The sequence below is a fragment of the Chroicocephalus ridibundus genome, chromosome 4 (assembly GCF_963924245.1).
Source record: "Chroicocephalus ridibundus chromosome 4, bChrRid1.1, whole genome shotgun sequence".
Classification (NCBI taxonomy): domain Eukaryota; kingdom Metazoa; phylum Chordata; class Aves; order Charadriiformes; family Laridae; genus Chroicocephalus; species Chroicocephalus ridibundus.
The window spans coordinates 55,078,227-55,102,652 of NC_086287.1; the positions used below are offsets into that span (position 1 = coordinate 55,078,227).

The 24,426-nt window shown below is 47.7% G+C and overlaps 1 protein-coding gene across 1 annotated transcript; it reads left to right on the forward strand.

The window, feature by feature from the left end:
- The first annotated feature begins 21,684 nt into the window (after positions 1 to 21,684).
- On the forward strand, positions 21,685 to 23,692 carry FAM181A (family with sequence similarity 181 member A). The gene is made up of 2 exons (XM_063332919.1): positions 21,685 to 21,858; positions 22,187 to 23,692. The coding sequence occupies exon 2, from the start codon at positions 22,248 to 22,250 to the stop codon at positions 23,115 to 23,117; it is 870 nt and encodes a 289-aa protein (XP_063188989.1). The 5' UTR covers positions 21,685 to 21,858; positions 22,187 to 22,247; the 3' UTR covers positions 23,118 to 23,692.
- Positions 23,693 to 24,426: the final 734 nt, after the last annotated feature.

Consider the following 24,426-nt stretch of genomic DNA (forward strand, 5'->3'; position numbering starts at 1 on the left):
CCTGTGCTGCGAGGTGCCCTGGCATTGGGCACAGCCGAGCAAGACAGAAAGTGCAGCTGCCTACCTGTGATCCCTCACGTGTTATTTCTGACCCTGACTGAGCAAACCCCCACCTCCCCTCCCTTCACAGCGTCAGTTCTTTGTCCCAGATGAAGACCTTGGGAAGTGAAGTCCTTTCAAGGCCTGTTTTCAAGAGCAGCTCAGCTCCCTGCACGTCCCCAGACACAGGCGGAGTGCGTTTTAAAGACAGTCCTTCACTTCTAAGAGGAAAAGGTCATGAATATCAGTTACTCTCAAATTCAAAAGGCTGCTTCTTCCTAATCAGGGGGGTGAAATGTCGCTGGCTGTTCTGTGCAGCCAGTGCTTTGCTCTGAGGGCGTCAAAGATGCTCAGTGTTATCATAGACACCCCCGCACCCCCAAATGAAAGGGGATCGCTGACTGACCAACAGCCCCCACCACCTGGGACCAGGTCTCTCACCATAAGTCCCACTGAGCTGGTTACCAGGCAAAGGCATGCTCATGTCTGCAGTGCAGTGCAAGTCACTGGAGATGAAAGACCAAGAGATGGGGGAATAAGGGACACACCTCACACCCTGTCCCTACCCATAATGTGAGCAGTAAATCACTACTGCTGTGCTGGCAGGAGCTGAGCTGTCTCACTGGAGTGATACAAAGTGAGCAAGAAAGAGAGAAACTGAACCACCTTTGATCAGCAGCCAAGGGTTGACGAAGACCCACCACTCGGGTCTCCCAAATAGTGCAGAGCAGAATTAATTTTTCTACTTGCAGTGGATGTTTGCAAACAATAAGTACTTGATGGACACACTGTGCAACAAAGGGAAAAGGAGGCTGAGGGGAGACCTTATTGCTCTCTACAACTACCTGAAAGGAAGTTGTAGTCAGGCAGGGCTCTTCTCCCAGGTAACAAGCGATAGGACAAGAGGAAACAGCCTCAAGTTGTGTCAGAGGAGGTATAGATTGGATATTAGGAAAAATTTCTTCACAGAAAGGGTTGTCAAGCATGGAACAGGCTGCCCAGGGAAGTGGTTGAGTCGCCATCCCTGGAAGTATTTAAAAGATATATAGACATGCTGCTGAGGGACGTGGTTTAGTGGTGGACTTGGCAGTGTTAGGTTTGCGGTTGGACTTAATGGTCTTAAAGGTCTTTTCCAACCAAAACATCCAATGATCCTATGAAAATTTTCCTATTTGGGCTGCAGAGCAGCTGTCCTTGCCGTCATTCGGCTGCTGGCTGCTTTCTGGTGTCCCAACTCACACCCGTACTGTGGCCAAACAGCTGCAGCCTGTGGGAAAGGGCAGCCATAGAGGTATCGTCCCATAAGGCCACCTTGCCAGGATGATTGGTATTAGGGATTGATTGATATCTCTAGACTGATACTAGAGAAAGAGACCTGCTTGATTTAATATTGCCATAACTAAATTAGATATGAAGTTAACTTTATCTTCTTTTCCTGCATCTTTTGCAAGCATTGTAAATTTGTCGTGTGTTTTGAGGCTGTGAATAAATAAATTGTTTTATTTGCGTTTTACCTTAGGCTGGCTTGAACCTGATAACACGTGGTAACTAGACAGAAAAAGGGATCTCCTGTTTGCGAATATGACAACCCAGGACCAGGGCACCTTTGTAAGTGTTTTAACTCTGCCAGATGAAGGTCCCCAGAGCAGCCAAAGGACAGCAGGACGGGACATCACTTTTGCTGCATGAGTGAGAGGTGAACTGGTATCGCAAGCGTCAGGAGAGGCAGAAGTCTTTTCTGGAGATTGCCCTAGATGCTGGGACCCCAAAGGCACCTAAGGAGTTTGCAGCAGTTTAGCGTGGCCTGGGCTTCAGCTGGGAGAAAAGAGGAAAGGCACATGGGAAGCGACTGCTACTGAAATTAAATGAGAGTAAGGCAGTAGCTGTGAGGATCTGGGCCAGGCTCCTCTGCCAGCAACAGTGAGAGGAGGGCATCCCTTACCACCCCGGTAATACGCATATCCAAGAGGTCTGAGGAGGCCCAGCAAGGCCTCGTGTGTGGTCTGGTGCCCCCAGGCAATGGCAGAGGGAGGGTGCTGGCAAGGGAACTGCTCTCCTCTTGCCAACCACCATTACATTTGTCTTCGCCGCTTAAGTCAGAGCCAACTGCTCCCTGCGCTGTCACGCTTCGCCCTCCTGGGCAACCATTAACCGTCTCCTTCGCACAAGATTTCCAACCGAGAGAATACGGCGTCCCCTGGGACTCCCAGCTCCTAGACGTTGAAACATGGCTCTAAATTGAGCAGATGAAAACAAGGATAGCGAGAGGAAGCACACAGCGTGTATGTACAGTGATCCAGATGCAAACAGCGTGGGCTGCATTTTGCTTTCATCACTGTCCAACAGCATCCTCGGGATAAGGCTGTTTCCCAGCAAATTCAGGTGACATGAGGGTGCTGCTGCTCTGCTTCCCTGGGGTGGCCAGCAGCCCCAGGATGACCTCCAGCAGGACCTCAGCCCCAGCAATGGGTTGGGACTGAAAATGGACCCAGTGCTTGCATGAGGGGCACAGAGGCATGAGGGAGAGATGAAGATGCTCCAAAACCTTTCACCTCCCCCCACCAGGCACTCCAAAATTGCGGCTGCACACCAGTACGTGACTGCTGAGCATGCACGGGTAACTCGGTGCTCGGAGGGCTCTGGCAGAGGGTTTTAAGCAGACAACTTAGGTCTCAGTATGATCTTTGCTTATGTTCAATTTTTTTCTGTTATGAACTTTGGTTCCCGATCTGCATGGGTGTAATCACTTTCTTCCCTTTGTCTGGGAACAGGGAAGAAGTGAATCGCAAGCCAGCCAATGTGGTCTTTCTGTACTGAGTTTTTTATTTGAGTGAAACTTTGCAGCATCCTCTGTGAGATGATGTTCTTGAACTTCTTGCATTTTCCAGGCACTTAAAGACACCCTGAATTACAATGTAATTGAAAAATGAGCCTGTTTCTTAGAAATGAAGTGTAACCAATAGCCCCGGTCTGCTGACTTAATAGAGAAGCTTAACATCATTATATCTATATTAATAACAAGGCCAGTTAGCCATTAGCAAGAGGAGTTCATTCATTGCATCTCTCTGACGCTTTCCAGCTTGCTTTTTTTCATGGTAAATGAGTGTTGCTTGTCCTCATTTTCTATTCAGATAATTCCCATTAGCAAGATAAACATAGGAGTGAGAGATCCTACTTCCCCCTACTTCTAAATACGCGCTGTTAGCAAGATGATGATAGAAATAATATCAATCCATGACAGAGGAAAATGCAAAGAGGAGGAGGACCCATAGAGAAAGCAGTTCTGGGGCGGGAGGGCAGGGAAGGATCGGGAGGAGGGACCTGGAGCCGTGACCCAGAGCAGTTCAAGCCTTTCTAGCAACTCACCCCAAGCTAAAAGAGATTCTCTAATGGGCAGCAGTACTGGAGGGCCTGGGACACGGAGACAGACAGCTGAACTCGCTGGGAGCTTATTGTGTTTAGCTTTATAGCAAGCTCCTAACTGAATCAATATTAGCCACATATATTCCCACTGGTCTGTCATTCTGCACCACAATCTTGTTTTGAATAAACATCTTGGCGTTTGAGAGGCAAGTCAGACAGCTTGGATGTATTTCATTGACCAGATGCACTTAATATAATCTGCTTGATATAACGCTGTGAAGGATCTGTTCCGTTTTCCTTGTCGCCGGCAGATAATGTGTACTCAACAGGTTAGCTCACTTACCTCAAAAAAAAAAAAATCACAATTCTGCTGGAGACTAGGTATTACCAACTCAGCAAAGTCATCAGTTTAGTGGTGTGTAATAATTTCCTCTCTTCTCCTCACAAAGCTGCTCAGGGGGTAGCTGTTACACTCTGGGCTGCAGGACTACATTGTGTCTCCCCTTCTCCATCCACCTGCTCCATGGGTACCAACCAGCTTTTGCTCTTAATCAGTCAGCACCGTCGTTTAATCAGTTGTAACTAAATTAAACTCAGCTTGAAGCTTGCTGCCTGTTTCAGACCAAAAGAACGATCTCTGTGTTCAGAGGCTTACCTGCTTTTCCGACTGTATCAGTTGCACCGATAAAATGAATTTCTACACCCTTTCGCCTTGCTTCCATCTGCCTGAGGCAGAACAGCATGAAGTCTGGCAAATGGCAGTTCTTAAGGAAAAGCTATTCAGCTGCTGATGTGGAAAATGCAGATGCAACTAAACAAAGTGCAGCCTTTTTTTTTTTCTTTTTGGTTTTTTTTTTTTTTTTTTTGTGTCAAAGACACAGCAATCAGAATTTATTTTTCCTACAAGCCTTCCTGGAAATGGATTATCTAAATCTCCTGCCTGCAAATCAATATTCCCACTACCAAGCAATCTCTCCAGAGCCAACAAGCATTCAGGCTCTTAATGCTCACCACAGTTGCTAAACACCGGGCTGGTACGGCTTTTGTACTGGTGATTAGGGCTGCCTGCACACTGCAAACAGCGTTTGTAAATATTTGTGAACCTTCCCCACCGCCCCCCCCCAAAAAAAAAAACCCCACACTGCTGGATTCGTCCATGTTCCTGATCCACACACACTAGTTACTTTTCCGGATATTTCTAGAAAAATCCACCCCTTCCTTTATAATTAGTGGTGAAATAGATTTTCCCGACGGGAGCTCAGCCTGTAGAGGAGACTAAAGCAAAGGACAATGGTGTGCTGGTACGTTAAGGCTTCTGTGTACCACAGTTGCAAAAAGAATGCTGAGTGGTCGATGGGCATGCTTGCGCCTTAAAATACAAAAGCGATTTTAGAAAAGAAAACTTCTTAATTTGTTCAGTTCTATTGGATCAGCATGTGCCTGTGTTTTTCTCTATTTTCACTCATTTTTTGGTCACAGCTATTCCTGGGAAAACAGTTCAGATAACAAAATTACTCAGTCCACTGGTGACAATAGGTGGTTAAAAGGTTTTTAAAAGTCACTGTTAAATAAAAAAAAAACAATGAAAAACCCCAACCAGATAATTGTGCTGATCATCTTGTAGGGCCAGTTAACTTCCTCCCCGCCCCCAACCCCCCCAAAAAAAAAAAGCTTTGTAAAAGGGGGATGTCTCATTCAGGGTATTTGGACCAGGTCTGCAATGACATTTTCAAACTCCACTTATTCCCTGTGCAGCTGGCGTGTGGCATTCACCCCGTGGTGGCTGGCTGCACTGGCCTGGATGTAATCTTGTTTGCAGAGTCAGTCACACACAAAACCAAGAATTACTCTACTGTATGAACAGGGTATTCATTACTTGCTACATCCCATTTTAAAGGTTTCATTCACCCAATCAAGAAACAAAAATGACACAATGTGACCTGGCTGAACTGAGACAAAATGAATTAACCCATTAGCTGGAATGTGGATTACCTAAATAGTCCAGGAAGTCATAACTGGATAATTAATGACTAATTCTTAGAAAGAAAAAGAGCTTTATTTTAGTCTCAAGTAGTTTCTGACCGGTGTGCTTGCATAAATATAAACTAAAGGAATAACAAGAATCATAGAATCATTTAGGTTGGAAAAGACCCTTGGGGTCATCGAGTCCAATCATCAACTCCACTCTACAAAGTTCTCCCCTACACCATATCCCTTAACACCACATCTAAACGACTCTTAAACACATCCAGGGCTGGTGACTCCACCACCTCCCTGGGCAGCCTATTCCAGTGTCTGACCACTCTTTCTGTGAAGATTTTTTTCCTAATGTCCAGTCTAAACCTACCCTGCTGCAGCTTGAACCCATTCCCTCTTGTTCTATCGCTAATTACCTGTGAGAAGAGGCCAGCACCAACCTCTCTACAATGTCCTTTCAAGTAGTTGTAGAGAGTGATGAGGTCTCCCCTCAGCCTCCTCTTCCTCAAACTAAACAGTCCCAGCTCCTTCAATCGCTCCTCATAAGATTTATTCTGCAGGCCCTTCACCAGCTTCATTGCCCTCCTCTGCACTCGCTCCAGCACCTCGATATCTCTCTCGTATTGAGGTGCCCAGAACTGGACACAATGCTCAAGGTGTGGCCTCACCAGTGCTGAGTACAGGGGAACGATCACCCCCCTACTTCTGCTGGTCACGCTATTTCTAATACAAACCAGGATGCCATTGGCTTTCTTGGCCACCTGGGCACACTGCTGGTGTGCCACACTTCTCAAGAAGAGAAGGAAGAGACTAATGCATCCGCATCAAGCCAGTGAAGCTACTATGCCAGAAATTCTTGCTAGTATTCAACCAAGCCTGACCTAAAGGTGGCACACAAAGGTTAAACAGCAACAATTGTTCGGGGACAGTTTTGTTCCGAGATGTTCTGGGATCACACCAGGCCAATTCAGCTGATATCATAAGCATCACCAGACTCTTGTTAGATCTAGCGCTTCTTCCCTCAAAACACGTTTAGCAGTGTCCCCAGTTTGACCCACTGAGTTGCTTGCACTGGTGGAGACCCTGCACAGGGAACAGGGTCTGGTCCAGGGTCTGGCACAACAGGCCACCTCTGAAGCAATTCTAACTGGTGACAGAGGTGGGACACTCAAGTGTCTGTGCTCCTTTTCTTAGTGGTGGCCACTGGATTGCACAAGATACCAGCTATGTTCAAAATCTTGGAACAATCTCTGTCAGAAATCCTGTTGTCAGCTTTGCCCTTAAGATGACATTGCAGAATGACAATCTTTAACATGTTGTTGATTCTGAAAACAAACGAGGTTAATAATAGCAAATCCCCACAAACTATGAGTAAATCAAATTCCTGAAGATCGTGAGAAATTCTGTTGGAAAATAAAGATTCTGCTGAAAGGATATTTCCACCTGCTCACTGCTTTTACCAAGCCTTGGCTGCTTGTCAGTGATTAACTCTGGTCTCTTCTCAACACTTCCACACCTAGAAGAATGGCTGATAAACTTCCTTCTGTTCTTCCAGAGTCCTCTAAATCCTAAATTGCATAGAGAGATGCACGTTTTTCATTGATATTTCTTATTTATTTCTCTTGTCTATCTTTTTAGTGATTGTTTCAAGACTCTGCTGAAGTCCAGCTGCAGTAAAAGAGAAGTTTATGCGGGTGTATGTGTATTTGGAAGGAGATCAGACAGCTTGTGAGTTATCTAGGTCTGAAAAGCTGACAATAGGGTTCTAATGTTTGAAATGAATATTGCTGGGTTCATTACCAAATAAATCTTTGGAAATGTTCTGGGGGCTGATGGGGTACTTCTTTTTGTGGACAACATTCCTCCTGCTTTCCTTGCCTTTCATTATTTATACCTGCCTGATATTGTACCCTTGATGTTCCTGGTATTCATTTATTAGAAAACAGGGAAAGGTTACTTTCCATAATAGCTTTTCACGTTGCATAAGGTAGAGTGCAAAATGACTGCTTTTTGGCTGGAAAAAAAAGAAAAAAAATCTCTATTGTCACAAATCACTGTCTGCATTTTACGATACTATATCTCTCTGAGCAGCTGCAGTCTAGTGTAGGGATTGCCCTTCTTCAGCAGCATGAAGGTGTCCTTAAACAGCTGGAGATAAGGGAATTCAGAGCCTTACTGAGAACACACCATCGCATTTCCATTGGTAATGAGCAAAGCATCTACGGTACTTTCCATCTGAAATGAGCTTTATTGTAAGCTAAAGATACCAGCAACCAAGAAAAAATGTCATGTCAGGTGGGCAGTGGCCTCCTGAAAGCACCATGGCTCTTGCCCGTACACATTAGCCATTAAATTAATCCCTGGGATATCTCCATTATACACAGATGCTTACTTGCACCTACAAGGGAAGGTTTTCTCATTCCTGGGGTTATGAGAGAGATGATTTTGAACCAGAGAAAGGTGTCAGACTGTAAACAGCAGCAGTACTACATGACAGGAAGATGTAAGAATTACACAGTTGCTATATGCAGATATCTCTATCATTTTTTTTTTCCCTCTTGGTTGCTCAAGTTCTGGTTCCTGTGTTTACATGGCAACTTTTATCAAAGACTGCATGAGACAACGTGCTGTGCAGCAACGCTGCCTGAGCAATAGGCTGCGTTTGATTTTTCTGGATCAGGGATCAGTGCTCATGGCAGAGTCTGGATCCAAACATCTCCCTCAATCAGTGAGTTTCTGCAGTGCTCCCTCAGGTCACATACAGGCTCCCGTGGGTGCCTGTGGCATTGCTTAGGCTCATGGAGCTCCTGCAGGGAAAGAGGAGTCCCCATGGCCACAGCCAGGGGCAGGCTGGGTTTGAGCCTGCAGGGATAGAGAAAGGACCCCACGCTCACCTGCCCCATAATTTACTCTTTATGCAGGAGTTAAGAAAGGAAGGAAAAGATGACTTGGACATCATTGTGCTCCACTCCTCTGATCCTTGGTGGTTTTGGTATGAAAAGCTCCTGAATTGGCTTTATTTCTCATGGGTTACAGTAATGTTGGTAGCAGCCAAAGAGCCTGCTGAGCATATAATGACGGCTCCTACCACTTCCTTGCTCTGGATGGCTGTTACACGGAAACGGGGCTGGCTGAAGCAGGAGCAACATTGCTGAGTCGAGACCCCAGAAGTAATTGTTACTAAAGGGAATTCTAACATGAGACATCTTTCCAGCTGTTTTTCCATGCTGGAGCAACACAAAAGCACCCTCCACTCAGTCCCTTTTGTAAACACACCTATGGTGTTTGACTCACTGGGTTGGATGAAGTGACCTTATAGCCAAACTTTGGGCTACACAACCACCTCTCACAAACATCACTGGCCATTTTTCCTTTGTGGCACTGCAGCACTGGGGCTGGGCTGTTGGCTAGACACGTTCTCTGGGCTCTTCAGGTCAGGTGATGTAGGAAGATGCACCATTAACTTCCTGAACAACAAAGTTCCTCAATCCCCGCACCAAGAGATTCAGCTTCCACGGAGATGTGCAACAAGGGGAGTTGAAATGAGGTGTCAGGGTGAAGCTTTTCTTTTCTCTCTTGTGTCAAACTGCCCCTGCTGCCCCACTGCCCCAGGGTCCCCAGAGGAGGAGAGGTACCCCTCAGTGGAGAGGAGGCAGGTTGATGGCACATTTTTCAAATAAAGCTGCATCTGGATTTACATGAACAAGCCACCCATTGAAATGTTTCAGCATTTTCAAAAAACCTGATTAAAAAGTTGGACTTCTAGCTCCGAGCAGAAAAGGACTGCAAATAAGACATCGCCTCTCTCCTCTCACTCTTCTATTGGGGGAATTTTACATAAATTAAAATTAATGCATTTTTTCAACTAGGTCAGTGGAATGTAAATGTTCTGTTCCAGGGAGGATTATACATCGTAACTCAGTTAAGGGATGCACAGCACAGTTCAATCCTGCTGCATTTATCAAAGCTGAGCTGTTTGGAGCAGAAAGCAACCAAAGTTTTCCTACCAAACACTTCATTGCAGTATCTGAAGGCTCACGGGGTTGAGGATGGGTATTTGTCTCGCTCCTGGGAAATCTCAAAAGCTTTGGCTTTTGTCTATGTATCAACTGTGTCCTCAAAAGTGGTCATGAAATCTGTAGGAATAAAATGGGACAGCAGAAACAGCCCATCTCAGTGCTTTTTAGCTCCAGCGGGAACATGCCTCCCCTGTGTTTGCAGGCCAGGCAGAGCAGCTCGAGACTCAGCAGCAAGTTGAGTAAAATTGAATTTGTGCTGCCCCAGGAGCACGGGGCTTGGCTGCTCCTGCCGCCAGGCCCACATCTGGCTGCCAGCTGTGTGCTGCCCTCAGCCACTGCCTACTGCATTTATACTTTGATCCCATAGTCAGCCCTAGATGCAGACACTGTGCCACTGAAGTACCACATCTGAACCCTTGATGGGGGTCTGCAAACCAGCAAACAATAAAGAATGTAATTTTGTGTGTCTCTATCTCTCTGGCTTGGATTTTTTCCCAGTTCCCCAAATCTGCAAGCACGTACACACTCATGTGTACCGAAATGAATGGCCACCCTGACTTCCAGTCACCCTGGAGAGATGCTTCAGAGGTGAGCAGGCGTGTGGGCTGTTTTCAGAACTGGACTGGGGCTTTTGTTTTGATGGGCTCAGTACTGTGTATTCTGGTGTAAGAAAAAATACAACAGCAATCAAAACAAAACCTTCTCAAAAAAATAACCCATTTTTTCATGATGGATGACACTTTGAATTATGTCTTCTCCCCTTAGAGCAACCTCATCTTTCTTGTAAAAAAGCATCATAAGTAAATTTTTCAGAGTTGCAGACTTCTTTTTACAAGCATCAAACCAAAATATCTATGAATGCAGAATAGCCCCAAACAAACTTGTCAATACCAGGTGGAAGGAAATGGGACTTTGTTTTTCACAAGGTTCCAGTACACCTTCTCCTTGCCTCGCACTGCACAATCATACCCAGGATGCATTTTCCCATTCCTTCAGATAATAAATGCTCTGGTGAATGAGATGAAAGGTCTCTCTAGTCCAGTATCCCACCTGAGATGACAGCCTATGTGGATATTTAAGGAAGGACAGAGGAAGTACGCAGTGATCTGTACCTGATATCCTCTTCTGGCTTTTGACAGCCAACAGTTGCAGAAGTCCCTAAGCTAAAGGTTGAAAGTGGACTTTTCAGCTTAATAATGGTCCTTTATGGCATGACTTTGTCTAAATCATTTTTGATTTCATTTATACTGTGGCAACAAGTCCCACGGTTTAACGCATCATGTGGAAAATTCCTTCCTTATGGTTTAGACCTACTGCATGATAATTCAATTTGTTACCCCTAGTCCTTGCATTGGAGAAACATAAATTAACCTTGTCCTCTTTGCCTTCTCCATGCCATCGGTGATTTTGTGCATTTACATCAAGCTCCCTCAGGTAGTTTTCTTTCCAAGCAGAAAAGGTCTGCTTTAGTCTTTCCTCATCAATAAACTGTTCCAAACCTCAGGCCATCCTTGCTACCTGTTTTATACCTTTTCTAAAGTTATTAGCGCAGTGCTGTAATACTGTTTTTTATTCTATTGTATTGTGTTCTCTCATTCAGCAATTCCTGCTATCCAATTTGCCTTTTGACTGCTGCAGGGAATGAGTGATGCTTTCAGAAACCTCATACCTTAGTTTCAGTTACCCAAGATCTCTTTCTTGAGTGCTGCTATCTAGAGCCCGTCACTGCAGATGTATAAGTAGAGTTATTTTTTCCCTAAGTGCCTTACTTTGCACTTGTCAATACTGAATTTCATCTGGCACTTCACTGTCAGTTGGTATTATAAGCTCCTTCTGCAACAGTCAGCTTTAGCTTTGATTATTATGAATAATTTTGTATCATCTGCAAACTTTGCCAGCGTTCACTGTATTTGACATGCCACATACAGAGATGGTGAACAGCACTGATCCCAGCATAAGCCCCTGGGGCACTCCTCTGATAAATCTGCCTCCAGTCCAGAGGAAGTGTTGCTTTATTTATTCTGTTATTCATAAAACTACCTCTCACATTACTCACCTTTGTTCCTTGGGGTGGAGGCTGGCGGAAGCTCTGCGTCGGTAGCTCAGCAATTTCATATTTGAGCTCTTTTAGCACATTTAGTTGAATGACGTCTCGTCCTTGTGGTTTGATCCAGGTCAGTTTATCCAAGTGGGTATGCTTTACAGAGGTTGTCCCTGCTTCTCTTTACCAAAGATGTACCACCTCACCGTCAAAGCTCCAGCTCTGGGAATGATGCAAGTGTAAAGACTTGTTTACAAGAAAATGTCAAACTTTTGCATCTTCCTAATCCCTAAAAGAAGATCCCTGTACACCTAGGTTAAGCTCTTAAACTGAGGGTGATTTCTCCACCGGCTCAGGCCTGGGGACTCCTTCAGTATCCAAAATTTAAATTCTATTAATTATAACTGGAGAACTGTTTTAAATATATTGCATTGTAAACCTGAAGGGCTTGAATTAGCCTTCTATTGAGCATGTAACAGAGTGCAGTAATGTCCTTCTGAGAACTATTGTCCAAAAAAGGGAGTTAGGGGGAACTGACTGCTGCTAATCAAATGTTAACTTTGTAGAGTCCACCTGAATAAGCTTGAGTTGGCATCTGTTGAGTTTCACATAAGCTTGTGCTTATGTATTTCCCTGAACTGGGATCTATAGCAACACATATGTAGGTTTATACTTCTTACAGGTGGGAAGGAGACTCCTAGCTGGACAGCATGCTGCGTTTTGGCCCTTCCTTTTCCCATTTACTTTCAGTGCAGGCAGCTCTACGGTCTACAGATCTTTCTCTGGTAAGCAGATGCAGAGTTTTGCTTCAGCCAGGCTGGCAAACTGGTAAGCCACTGGTCTCTTCTAGTTTACCTTGTGCCATCCCTCTGTGCTAGAACAAACAGCGATCACTAAATTGAGGATTGCCAAAGCTGAGCCAAAGTATTGCTTGTGCCACTCTCTTGGAGGAGAGATCCACACAATGGTGCACTCACCTCTGTCCTCGCAGCCTGGCTCCACAATATACTTCGTGAAGAAAATAACACAAATTCTGACTAAGTATTTTAGGTATGAAAAACTCCTCAGATATAAAAGCTTCATCAGATATAAAAGCCTGTTAGATTTTGTTGCTAAGGTGCAACTCATACTGCAAGTGACAGACATTTAAGCTACTATTAGAAATAGCTGTGAACACTTCTCATTCACCACGAGCTACTGATTATAGAATTTTGTGAGTGAAGCGCTACTTTAAAGCATCATCTATCCGGATTGATTTCTGTCGTCCCCATGATGGATCAGACCTGGTTTCCCAATACCACTGTCTCTCCTGTGGAGCCCTGCACATGCCTGGCAGCTCAATGCACCGTTCTGGCTTGTGCAACAGTGACAGACTTTCCCATGTACCAGATCCACTGGGGCAGAGAGAAAAGAAGACAAATGGTGGACTTGGCATCAGACTTGCAAAAATCAGTTTGGCCATCCAACTTGGACAAGATATTCCTATTGCTATTTGTTGTAAACAAATAAAATATTCATTTTGTTTCTTTATTAGCATTCTCTCTGCAAAAGATGGTTGAAAAGACTGTGTTAGGGCCAATAAACATTCAATAAACATTCTTGTTCTTTCTTTCTTTCTTTATTTATTTAATTTGTTTCAGCGTATTGCTCTCCTGTTCTAGACCCTTTACATTGCTGCCTCCCATCAACACCCACCTATACCCTCCCACTGGAAATAAACACTGTGATATCCCAGACAAGCAGAGTGTTAATCTACTCTCAAGTACGCAGCTTTTGTGATTTTAATGGAAAACTCATGGGGGAACCTAATTTGGCACCTGTAGAAATCCATGCCCAGCTCAAATTTGGCTTCAGTGGGAGTAACAACCCCAGAACTGCTGTAGCAAACACCCGAGCTCCAGCGGAGAATTATTCTGATCACTGATGCTTCACTTAATAATGGCTTTGTGATTTATTCAATTTCTTCACTGCAGACTCCATTTTCCTCTGAAATTCTTCCTGATGCTCTATGAATGCAGGATGGGCCCCGGAGGGTTGGACTTGAGCATCTGGAAGGTGCTGAGCACACTCAGGCACCAGAGAACTGAGGAAGCTTCGAGGCTGCGCAGGGTTTTGCTCAGGCATCTTTGAACCTTTTGCTTGTGCGAGAGAACTCCTGAACACAGAAGCTCATTTGTTTGCCTGCAGCAGCTTCTCCTACTGCGCATCGTTTAAGAAGCAGCATGTGTCAGGAGAGCATCTCCCAAACGCACTCTGGCATCACGGCGTAAAGGGTGAGAGGAGAGTAAGGGAATTTTCCCTGCTACTTTTGTTATAAAAAATAATCATAACCCTGATGTTGGCTTTTCTGGCCGGAGTAAATCGCGTTTCTTTGGCAGCTGCTGCCCAGGCAGGATCATTGGAAAGAGGAAAACGAGCAGCGCGAATTTGCGGGCGCGGAGGCGGTGCCAGCCCGGCTCCCACAGTGCGCTCTAGCGGCACCGCCGCGCCAGCGCCCGCGGGGGCCGGGGGCGACGGGCATCAACGTCCACACTGCTGGCGTCTGGGTCTTGCTGTAAAACCAGCTGGGGACTCAGTGCCTCCCTGCCCTTCCCCGGAGATGGTTTCAAGGCCAGGCTGGACGGGGCTTTGAGCAACCTGGTCTAGTGGGAGGTGTCCCTGCCCACGGCAGGGGGTTGGAACTAGATGGTCTTTAAGGTCCCTTCCAACCCAAACCATTCTATGACTCTATGATTCTATGGTTTATGGAGACGCGAGTGCTGCTCCCTCCTGCTCTGTGGTTTTGAGGTACAAATACCATCAGTGCACTCCTGAGAAAGGCACATGGGCAGAGGTGGCTGTTCCCTGGAGCAGAGGGACATGGCAGACAGGAGTTTTCCCCAGCTGATGGCCACGTATCTGTGTTAGAACAGCCTGTGAATCAAATGCATCACGCCGAGAGGCAGCCCCTGGCATACCAGCTTAGCCCCAAGATGCTTGGCACAAGGCTGCAGGTTTGGGCACCATCAGAGCAGTGAGGACGGCAGCAGGCAGCACTGCAGAGAAGCGCCTGTTTCTCCTGTCCGTATGATAGCCATTGCCTCTCCTGGGAAAGTTTCTCCATCTAGCCACCTTGCAGAAAAGTGGGCCCTGCAAGGCTCCTTGTCCCTGGGTTGCTCAGCAAGTGCAGCATGCTGTTTACATTTCCCGGCACTCATCTCCCGGGGACTCTTCCAGGGCTTCCCAGGGCGACCATCAACAGCAGCTGCAGCCCTCTTCACCTTTCCATACTCCTTTGAAGCATAAGGACAACTTTGGAGAAGGACATTTCCAAAATCGGGATGGAGGCATGACATTGAACTTGGTGCTACATCCTCAAGCAGCTTCTGCTTACAGTAGAGACGGTTGAATTTCCCAAACTATGAATAGTGCTAAAGTGATGAGTCCAGACAACAGACAGCACAGAGAGGATTTAGAGGTCTCTGTGGAGTTTTTGCAAGGCCTTCTGCATGGATAATTCAGCCCAGCTAGGCTGGACAGTGAGCCTTCATCCTAGCATGCCTCTGGAAGGGACATTTGGGGTTGGAAGAGCTCCCCAGTAGCTCCCATATTGCAGATCACCAGGAGAGTTTGACGGTGTGGTCCAAGAAGAGGGGTGTAGTTCATCAGCTGTTTCTAGCTGTCATTATAGGTTAGAAGGGATTTATTTTGGTTCAACAATAATGACCCATCTTATTTCTAACTTTGTTTCTCAACAGAGAGAAACTAAAATAGTAGTTAGGGTTAGTTTTTATTCTCTATATCAATGTTATGTATGAAGTATCTCAAACAAGTGTGCGTCTGAGGGCAATTTGTGCTGCACAAACACAGTCTGAGCCGGGATCGCAATGTCACAGACACACAGTATGTTACAGCCACCGTGGCCCTTCAATGTGAGGAGAGAAAGGAGATCAAAGACACATTTCTTGCTCAGACAGTATCTTGCTCACCAAAGCTCTTGTCCTGCTCTGCACTCTGTGGGGTGTTTCGGCAGCGCTGGTGGGCAGACGCCTTGTCTGGAAATGCAATGAGACAGGCAGGCAGAAGGAAATGTTAGGGGTATAACCCCAGACTGGTGCCTTGCTAGAGAGCTGCCCACCTGCAGCTCATGGTCAGACCACCGCAGGGGGCCAGCTGAAGGCTGCCCCCACCTTGTCTCACTGCCAAGGGCTGCGGGGCAAGGACAAGTCCCTGGCTAAGGAAATGCAAGTGCAGGAGTTACGGGGGTCCTTTTCTGGCTGTACCCGAGCTGGAGAGCCTGGCACTGATTTCACTGCAGAAACACCCGCGTGGAGAAGCTCCATTCAAGAGAGTGGAGCAGGGAACAGGGCTGTGAGCCCAGCCAAAACGTGGGCAGGAGGAGCACTACCCTGGCATTGCTCTTCTGTACTATAGGTTTGAGACCCAGACTCAACCCCTGTCCAGAGCTTGCCGTGCATTTCTGTTTTGGCAGCTTTTAAGAGAAGGTCTTCACCTTTTCACATGCTCATATTCATATCTGTATTTTTTAATCCTTTTTGCGGCGCTATTTCTCATCAACAGAAGCTCCACGTAGCACTTGGCACTGAATTCGTCGCTGATCTTGAAATACTTAATTACTCCAGAATTATGTAAAGAAACCTATATTTGGCCCTGCTGCTGCTTCTCAGTGCATACCTGCTGTGTGGGGAGGCAGGATTTAAACCTCCAGAAGGACCAAAGCAAGGCCAGGCTCATTTTTAAACAATATCTAATTTACCAGAAAGAGAGGCAGTGATAGGCAGGATGGGATTTGATCACACCTAATTATGGAGTGTAATATTTGGATACATGGATACAATATTGCCATGGGTGGGTTTTTTTTTCTGCCCAGAAAAACAAAATTTTCCTTAAAGAAACAGCTGTGTCCTGCCTGCAGCCTGCAGAAGAATGGCATTAGTCACGTGCAGTCCAACACGTAGCACAATTGTGAAGTTCGCTCTATGAGACTGACAGGAGCTATTCATATCGGCCCCCTCCACCATCTGCCTGAATGGCAGGCTGTGGGGCAGCAGCAGCCCCCCCTCGCCGCCTCTGCGCGGCCTCAGCACTTGGTGCCTGCTCAAAGTCTGTCCCCAAGTGCAGAAAATCGGGCACTGAAAGCAAAGAGAGGATGTCACTCAGGTCAAAGCAGATTGTCAAGATGAAAAAAAGAAAGGGGGGGGGGGGAAGAGTTAAAGCTTCGTCCGGTGGGAATGCCAGGTTGCTCTTCTCCTGGGAGAAGAGGTATTGGCTTCAACAAGAGATGAGGAGGGAGAGCAAAGGGGATCACCAGACAGCACGAGTCTGGGAAGAAATCCTATATTCTCTCTCCTTCTTCCCTCCCTGAGCTTAGAGGACTCAGCTCCGGGGCAGGACCAGGCTGTGTGAGGGTCAGTGCCACAGGGAGACATCCCCGCTGCTGTCTGCAGTGCTGGCGTGCCAGGGTGTGGGAAGGGATGCCGAGGGCTTTGGCTGCATCCCTGTGCACACACTGTCAGACATCCCTCGGGGGCTGATGGCAGGGACCACAGACCTGCAACCATAGTCACAATTTGCCTGTCCCAGATGTCCTGCAGGTCCTTGGACCAGGAACCAGGCTGCTAGCTTTGCCCACACCAGTTTTCTCAAAGATGAGTTTCATCCTCAGAAATATTTATGAGGGTAACTTAGAGGTTTTTTTCTCTTTCAAAATGAACCTGTAGGTCCTGGGATGGGCAGGCTCACGTCCCATGCTGGGACCAGGCTCTGAGTCCAGAGAAAAATCTGTTTGGAGGCTTGAACACCATCAGTGCCCACTTTTGAAGGTCAGACTAGATGGAGAGGGATTCATTTTCATCCTACGACCTGTTTTTCCTTCTCATTTCTGGACAGTGACATCTTTCCTCATGGCAGAAACTCCTGCTATCAGTGCCTGAGGTGTGTGGCTCAGAGTTACTACAATCCTCTCCTCTTCCATTGCATTCACTCCTGAGGTCACCCAGTTCTTGCGTTATGATTTTAAATAACATCTTCCATGTTTATGCCATCAGTGCATCATTAATATCCCTCCACTTCAATCACTGTCAACAAGAAATCTTAAATCAGGACCCCAGAGGAAGAGCTTTAGTGGTCTTCCTCCATCCCAATACTTGTCCTCTTCAAGCCAATACTTCTGGTTTCACCATGAGCCACCATCACCTTCCCTCAGGCTCCTGGATCTCCTCAGAACCCTTGCTCTCTCTTTTTCTGAGTGTGGAGACAGACTAGATGCTTAGGAAACAGCAGGTGAGTGAAAAGATATCATGCATCTGAACAAAAAAAAGGGACAATTCACAGGTGGCCCATCTGGGAATTTTCCAGCTTATTTTCTTACCATGTTTCAAAACAATTGGAGCCCATTGTCCCTTTGCTTCAAAGTGCACATTCATTAAGCTCAACAAGGAATCACAGGACTGTGACCCAAATGGGGCAAAATACTTGAATTTTTCCACAAAACAACAGAAATTTGGGGTTTTCTCCTCTCCTCTCCTCTCCTCTCCTCTCCTCTCCTCTCCTCTCCTCTCCTCTCCTCTCCTCTCCTCTCCTCTCCTCTCCTCTCCTCTCCTCTCCTCTCCTCTCCTCTCCTCTCCTCTCCTCTTTCCTCAACAGAAGGAAGGAAAAACCTCCAAGGAATTTCTAAGGAAAATCTTTTGACCATTGTTAAGAAGCCTTATTTTTCAAGGAAAAATCTGAAAGATTATTATTTTTTTTTAATTAATGGAGATTGCTTAGTTTTAACAACCATGGGGCTGTTAAACCTGAGCACCTATTGCTCAGTCTAGGATGGAGAAAAAAGCTCTGTTTTAGGGGAGGAAAAAGAATTTTGAGTAAACTAGTGCCAAAACAGTGACTTCTGTATCATCTCTGTACCGCTCAGCTGAGCACTGAGCTGCTCTTTGCTTTACAGACCATTAAAACAACAGTGATTTGGGTGTTCATGCTATTTGAACTGCTCAGGGCCCTTACAGTGGAGGGACCCCGACCCCAGTTAACAGTGTGCGTTGTGGTTAGTGGGTCTGCTGGTGCTGTTAGTGGGTCTGCTCCAGCCTGATGCTGAAATACCTTTGCTGAATGGGCCCCTCAGCCTGGAAATAAGCTGTGGGAGGTTTTGGTGTAGAAGTGGCTAAAGGTTGACATCGCTTACAATGAGTGACACTTTAAAAACACTTCACAGGTATTTTTGTGTAAGGAAATCTTCTTTTCTCTCTCCTTTATTCAGTCTTGAAGGAAATGCCGTGAGTTTAGGAGAGACCTGGCTGCAACTTTGAAGTGAATGGATTTGTTCTTGTGTTTTACTTAAAAAAAGGAGTTAGAAAACTTCACATACCAAAAATTCCCAAGAAGACAGCTGTCAGGGGGTGACATGTCGGCTATGAAGTGGCTCTCCAGCTGGTCCCTGTCTGCATGCTGGGAAGGCATGTGGAGACATTTTTTCAATTGCTGTACTAGTTTGACACGTTCACAGTGGAAAATGATGTATCATTCTTGAGCCTTTGGTTGGTGGACACTTCAAAGTGCATTGGATCCTCAGAGAGGAGTGCCCTATTGTTAATTGTTCCTTTCACATGTACATTGGGATGAACATGGCGAGAGCAGTGAAGAACAAAAGGGCTCCGGTGGCCTCTTAGAGAAAACTCTGTGCAGCTCAACCTGAGTCTGACCTTGAAAGGGTGGGTTGCTCTGGTTTTTAAATCCTGCTCTCCAGTTCATTCCCCTCCGGCTCCCCGCTGTTACTCAGCTGCAGGGGAATGGGATGCCGGAGCAGGGAGCGCAAGGGCGTACGGGGAGCCCCTCCACTGCTGCCACGTGGTGCCAAAGGAGTCATGTCCTGAGCAAGCATCCTTCCAGGAGGGGACAGGCATGACTGGAGTCTGGGGGCTTGGAGATGGCCTCTGCAATAGGTGTGTTGGAGGGGTGTCAGGGTTCCCTTATCCTCCAGTAAGCAAGAGAGCCACATCAGCCCTCCTCAATCTAACTGGCCCACTAGCCCTCAGTCTCAGAGCACAGCCCGTGGGTCTTGAGCCCCTGTGATTGGATGTAGGGTCTCATAATATGTGGCATGAGTTTCCCAGGCCTCTGAGGACATAGTTCATTAACATGTTGAGACAATCCTTTGCTTCCAGGCACCTGTCCTGTGTTTCTCTGTCTCTCCCTCTCACCCCCTTGGGCAACCAACTAGATCTGTTTAGAGACTGCACTGTGCGACCTGATGTGCAGGTTGTGTTCAAATGCTCAAGCACAGGAGGCAGTTGGTTGCTAAAAACAGAGATGTGATCCCTTGGCGTGCATGTCTCAATGAGCTGGACAAGCTCTCCTGGTAGCCTTAGCTGCAGAGAAGGATCTCTGTTGGGTCACAGAGGGGCCAGGCCCCGAAATAGATGCTCAGGCAGGTTGACTGGAAATTGCCCCCCGACAAAATGAGCAGAATGGAGAAGATTGTGCAGAGATTCTCATGCTGGCGCGAGGCAGATGATAGAGGCTGCAGGCAGAGCTAGCCGCCCCAGGTCTCCCACGGCATGAACGGCTTCTGAAATAGAAGCTGGGAGGGGAGAGGCACATCTGTGATGGCAAATCAGCCACTGTGTTGCAGCCTGCCACAGTGCCAAAGGCTCTGTAGCATCTTCTGCTGCAGGATATCCTGGCCCTGGGGTCTCCCTAGACCTGAGACACCTGAGCCCGGGTGCCAGCACATGTGGCTCGGGACAGACTGGGAGAAATGATGTGAATAGCGATGGCAGCACTGGGCACACCAATATGGGGACACTGAAGAGTCATCCCTGAGGCCTCTGCCCAGAGTTTGTTATAATTTGAATCTTGTCCTTCTCTGAGGAAAATGAAAGTAATAGAAATACAGTAAAATAACCATAAAATGTAGCTGGTTTCAACACTCAGTTCTCAGGCTTTTGGTGCTTTATATCAGTAAGGTAGATTTTACTTTCAAAACTGCTTGGACTTCAGTCCCTGCTTTCCCCAAGGCATGTGTGTGTTTAGTCCAGAGCTGGCAGCACCTCCCTGAGGGTGGGTGCACACCTCCTGTGCCCCTCTCCACTCTTCTCCCCCGCAGGGTGCTGCGGGCTGGAGATGGGGAGCAGTGCTGCTCTGGCCACACGAGACAGCGGGTCCCAGGCTGGCACACGGGCTCTGTGTCCTGTGTCCGGTGCACACCGAGGGCAGCCCTTCTGCTCTCCTCTTCCTCCAGCTCCTGGTTTTACCATGCTATTAAGTTATTGCCACCCCTTAGGGACAAGCCTGCGAGAAGGCGGAGGGCTCACATAGCTCTGGATCAGTAAAGGAAGCAGCTCAATTAGCATTTCACACGCCTTTTCTTCCCTCTCTTCTTACCTTCCCTGCAGCGGGCATGCTTTCCCCTTAAAGGATTGTCCTGTTTCTGCTCCTTGCCAGCGTTGGCAGGGTGACAGTAGTCGAGTGTGCAAACTTGTGCTATTGTCCCTAGGCCAGGGGGAGTCATGGAGACCCACTAATATGACACAGGAAAATGTTTGCTGATGGCAATTCTATGGGCTTTGTCTAACTCTTTCTCCATCATGACGACTCGATTTAAGTCTCTAACTGTTTGACTACAGATGCAAGAGTACTATCCAACTCCATCCTTTTGTCCGGGTAGTTTGAATGGGTAATTCAGCTTTTGTGTAACTCAATTGAGGGGGCAAACATAAAGACAAGATTCTTGAGCGCTCAAGCTCCCTTTCCATGGATATCTGCACATCTCTTTAGAGATTTGTTCCTTTCCTACCTTTTTCTGACATCATCCTCCGCTTAAAAAAAAAAAAAAAAAAAAAAGGGCTCTGATGGGGAACGGTTAAAAGTAGGCTAGCCCAGTCCCCCATATTACATTGTCCTGTGCCAATGAAGCATGGTTAGTATCAGCCCTCAGACAGCTTTGGGGAGTGCGGAGAAAACGGTGTCAAAACTTTCCTAACTCATCCTCAGCGTTTTCACTTCAGCTTGTGCCATTTTTGAAAAGAAAGGCCTCGGTAGGGGTGAAGAGGATAGGGGAGAATGGTAGAAATTGTGGGGAAATGATTGTATTTATTAGCTGTCTTTCTGTGGCTGTCGCCATGGCGACAATTTGTGATGGCAAAGAATGCGAGGAGGGGAGGCTGATGCCTGATTGGGATGCTTTGTATTTGGCAAAGTGGCTTCTGATTGGCCTGGGAGAGCCCCGAACTCGCCGGAGTCGATATTCATTCAGCTTGCTCAAGTGCTCGCTAAACTGCGTCCAAACACTGGCGGGCCCCGGCTGCCTCCGCTGAGGTTGGTGGTGTGTAACCTGCCTAACGAGATTAGCAAGGAAGGGGCTCTTCTCCCCAGCGACGCCGCCAACGCCGCCAGCACCGGCCGGAAAAGCCGCCGCGCGCCAGGGTGAGTGTCCGTGATTGCTTGCGGGGAGGTGGGAGCAGCCGCCCCGGCTTCTTCTTTTCCACCTAAGCGCTATCTAACAAGATTAAGCACCGGGATGGCCGGCGTCCGCCGGACCATGCGTGCCGGGGCAGCAGTGCGGGGCAGTGGGCTGCGGGCACACGGCGGCTCTGCTGGGAATTTGCCAGCACGGAGGTGAGCTGATGGACAACTTGTTTGTGTGGCTGAGAAGTTTGACATATTCCCCCACTTCCACCCTCCCTCCATTTGCCTAGTGCTATTTGAACTGAGGCTTCCCACTTTTAAGTCTGCCCGTCGTTTTTTTTCCCAGGTTTGTCCAGAGGCGGATTATAAACTTTTCATGGGAAACTCTGCACGGCACATCCAGTGAGATGGCATCAGACAGCGAGGTAAAGACCCTCCTGAACTTCGTCAACCTGGCCTCCAGCGACATCAAAGCGGCTCTGGATAAGTCGGCTCCTTGTCGCCGGTCGGTTGACCACAGAAAATACTTGCAGAAGCAGCTCAAGCGGTTTTCCCAGAAGTACTCACGGATCCCGCGGTGCCACCCTGGCAAAGCCCCCGAGAGCGGCTGGCGCAGGGTGGCGGAGGACAGGGGACGTGGCCCCCAGCCTGAGCTGCCCGACCCCAGCCCCCACGGTGCGGCTACCGCCGAGAAGGCGCTGCGGGCAGCCGGGGCGGAGGAGAGCCTCGCCGGGGAAGGGGTTTTGCAGGAGCAAACCCCCGACGCAGCCAGGCCGGACCAGGTGCCCATGAGGAAGCGACAGCTCCCCGCCTCCTTCTGGGAAGAGCCGCGGCCAGCCCCGAGCCTGCCAGCCAGGGCCTTTCCTGCCGGCATCGAGGGACTCCCGGCCCCCAAAGACCCTCCTCCCTATGAGGGGAAGAAAAGCAAACGCAGCTCAGACACCGCCGGCCCAGAGAGCCCCTCTGAGCCTGCCCCGCATGCCGGGGACAAGGACCCTGCTGGCGTGCTCTCGGCCCGGGCGGGTGCCTGGACCTGCTGCCCCTTCCCCTGCCCCGGGCCGGGGGTGTACCAGCCCCCGGGCACGCTGGCCCCATCGCCATTCCCCGGGCTGGGGCTGTGGAGGAAGAGTGTGGCTGCGCTGCCGGCTGAGGTGCCGCATTTCTGCAAGGAGGCCGACAGCACGGGGCAGAAACTCTACCGGCCCGTGGTTTTGAAACCCATCCCCACGAAGCCCACCGTCCCCCCGCCGATCTTCAATGTTTTCGGGTATCTTTAGCCCCCCGGGGTCGTGGCGGGTTTTAGAGTCACAGCGAACACGGTAGCTCCTGAGGGTGAATTGAGACGCCCGGTTGGGCACCATGGAGGGAACGAGGCCGGCGATCGCACCCTCTTCCTCTTGGGTGGGCTGGAGTGAATTAGTGACTGTGGGGAAGCTACTCAGGCTCCGCTCTCCTCTCACTGCACGGGTGTAAATCGGGAATAAGCCTTACGAAGCTGGTGGGATGGAGGATGAGGCAAAGCAGGGCTCTTTCATCGACAGGCATTGTCTGAGCCGCAGCGCGCAGGGCTGCGGGCCATTCACACCCACACTCGTAACACCTAGGAGACCTCCTCCATGTGGGAACATCTTCTCGGGGTTGCCCTATGGCGGCAGCAGCAAAATGAAATGAATTAAACCCATTCAAAGAGTTTTTGTACTCTAAAGTAATTCCGGAGAAGTCAAGATATTCAGGTCACTTCCTTTTGCGTGCAAGAGACTGGAAGGACAGTATTTAATGTAGAAACCACGGCTGTGGATTGATTTAAGCTCTTCTTGTATGTAAACACTGAGAGAATTAAAAGAAAAAAATTAAGGGAAGAAAGGAGGTAATTTTATTTCGGTAATTCTGCAAATGCAGTCTGTTTATTCTTGCCCCACTGGGTAGAGGCAGGTTTGGTTTGCAACTGGTGGGTGGATATGAGGGCTGAAATCTCTGCCTATTCAGCGTGAGGTAAATCAAAAGTAATTCTGCTGGGGCTGGGAAATTAGCTGTTGTTAAGCTGGTGAAAACGAAAGCAGGATGAATTTCCACATCCTGAAATGTTCTGTATCAACAGAACAAATGAGAAATCGTATTAGTTGAATACAAAGCCATAAAGTATGATAGAAGAAAAAATGGAATAGCCTGCCTTGATTTCTGGCTCACAGACATCTTTTATCTTGCCTGATTTTAAGATACTATCACAAGACCTGGCTGCAAATGGTTTGCCCGTTGTTTTCCCAATTATTTTAAGAAATTTGCATTAGAAAAGTTAGTAGTTTTTTTCTTTTTTTCTAAGTTAGGTGTCTTTTAAGCCCATGGAGAAAGTGGTGCTAAGGCACAGAACATGAGATCTGAAAGGTTTAATACTGCAGGTCTATATCTATTCAGTTATACTGGAGTAAATCACTGAGGTCAGAGAAGTGGATTATGGGGGAAAAAGGGCCAGAGAATGGGCACCTGTGATGTCCCAGGGCCTGAACCTGCTCTTTCTGAAGCTAATGGGAACTTCTCCCAGGATTCAATAAAAAGTGGCCTTGATGGTCTTGGTCTCTGGCTAGCATG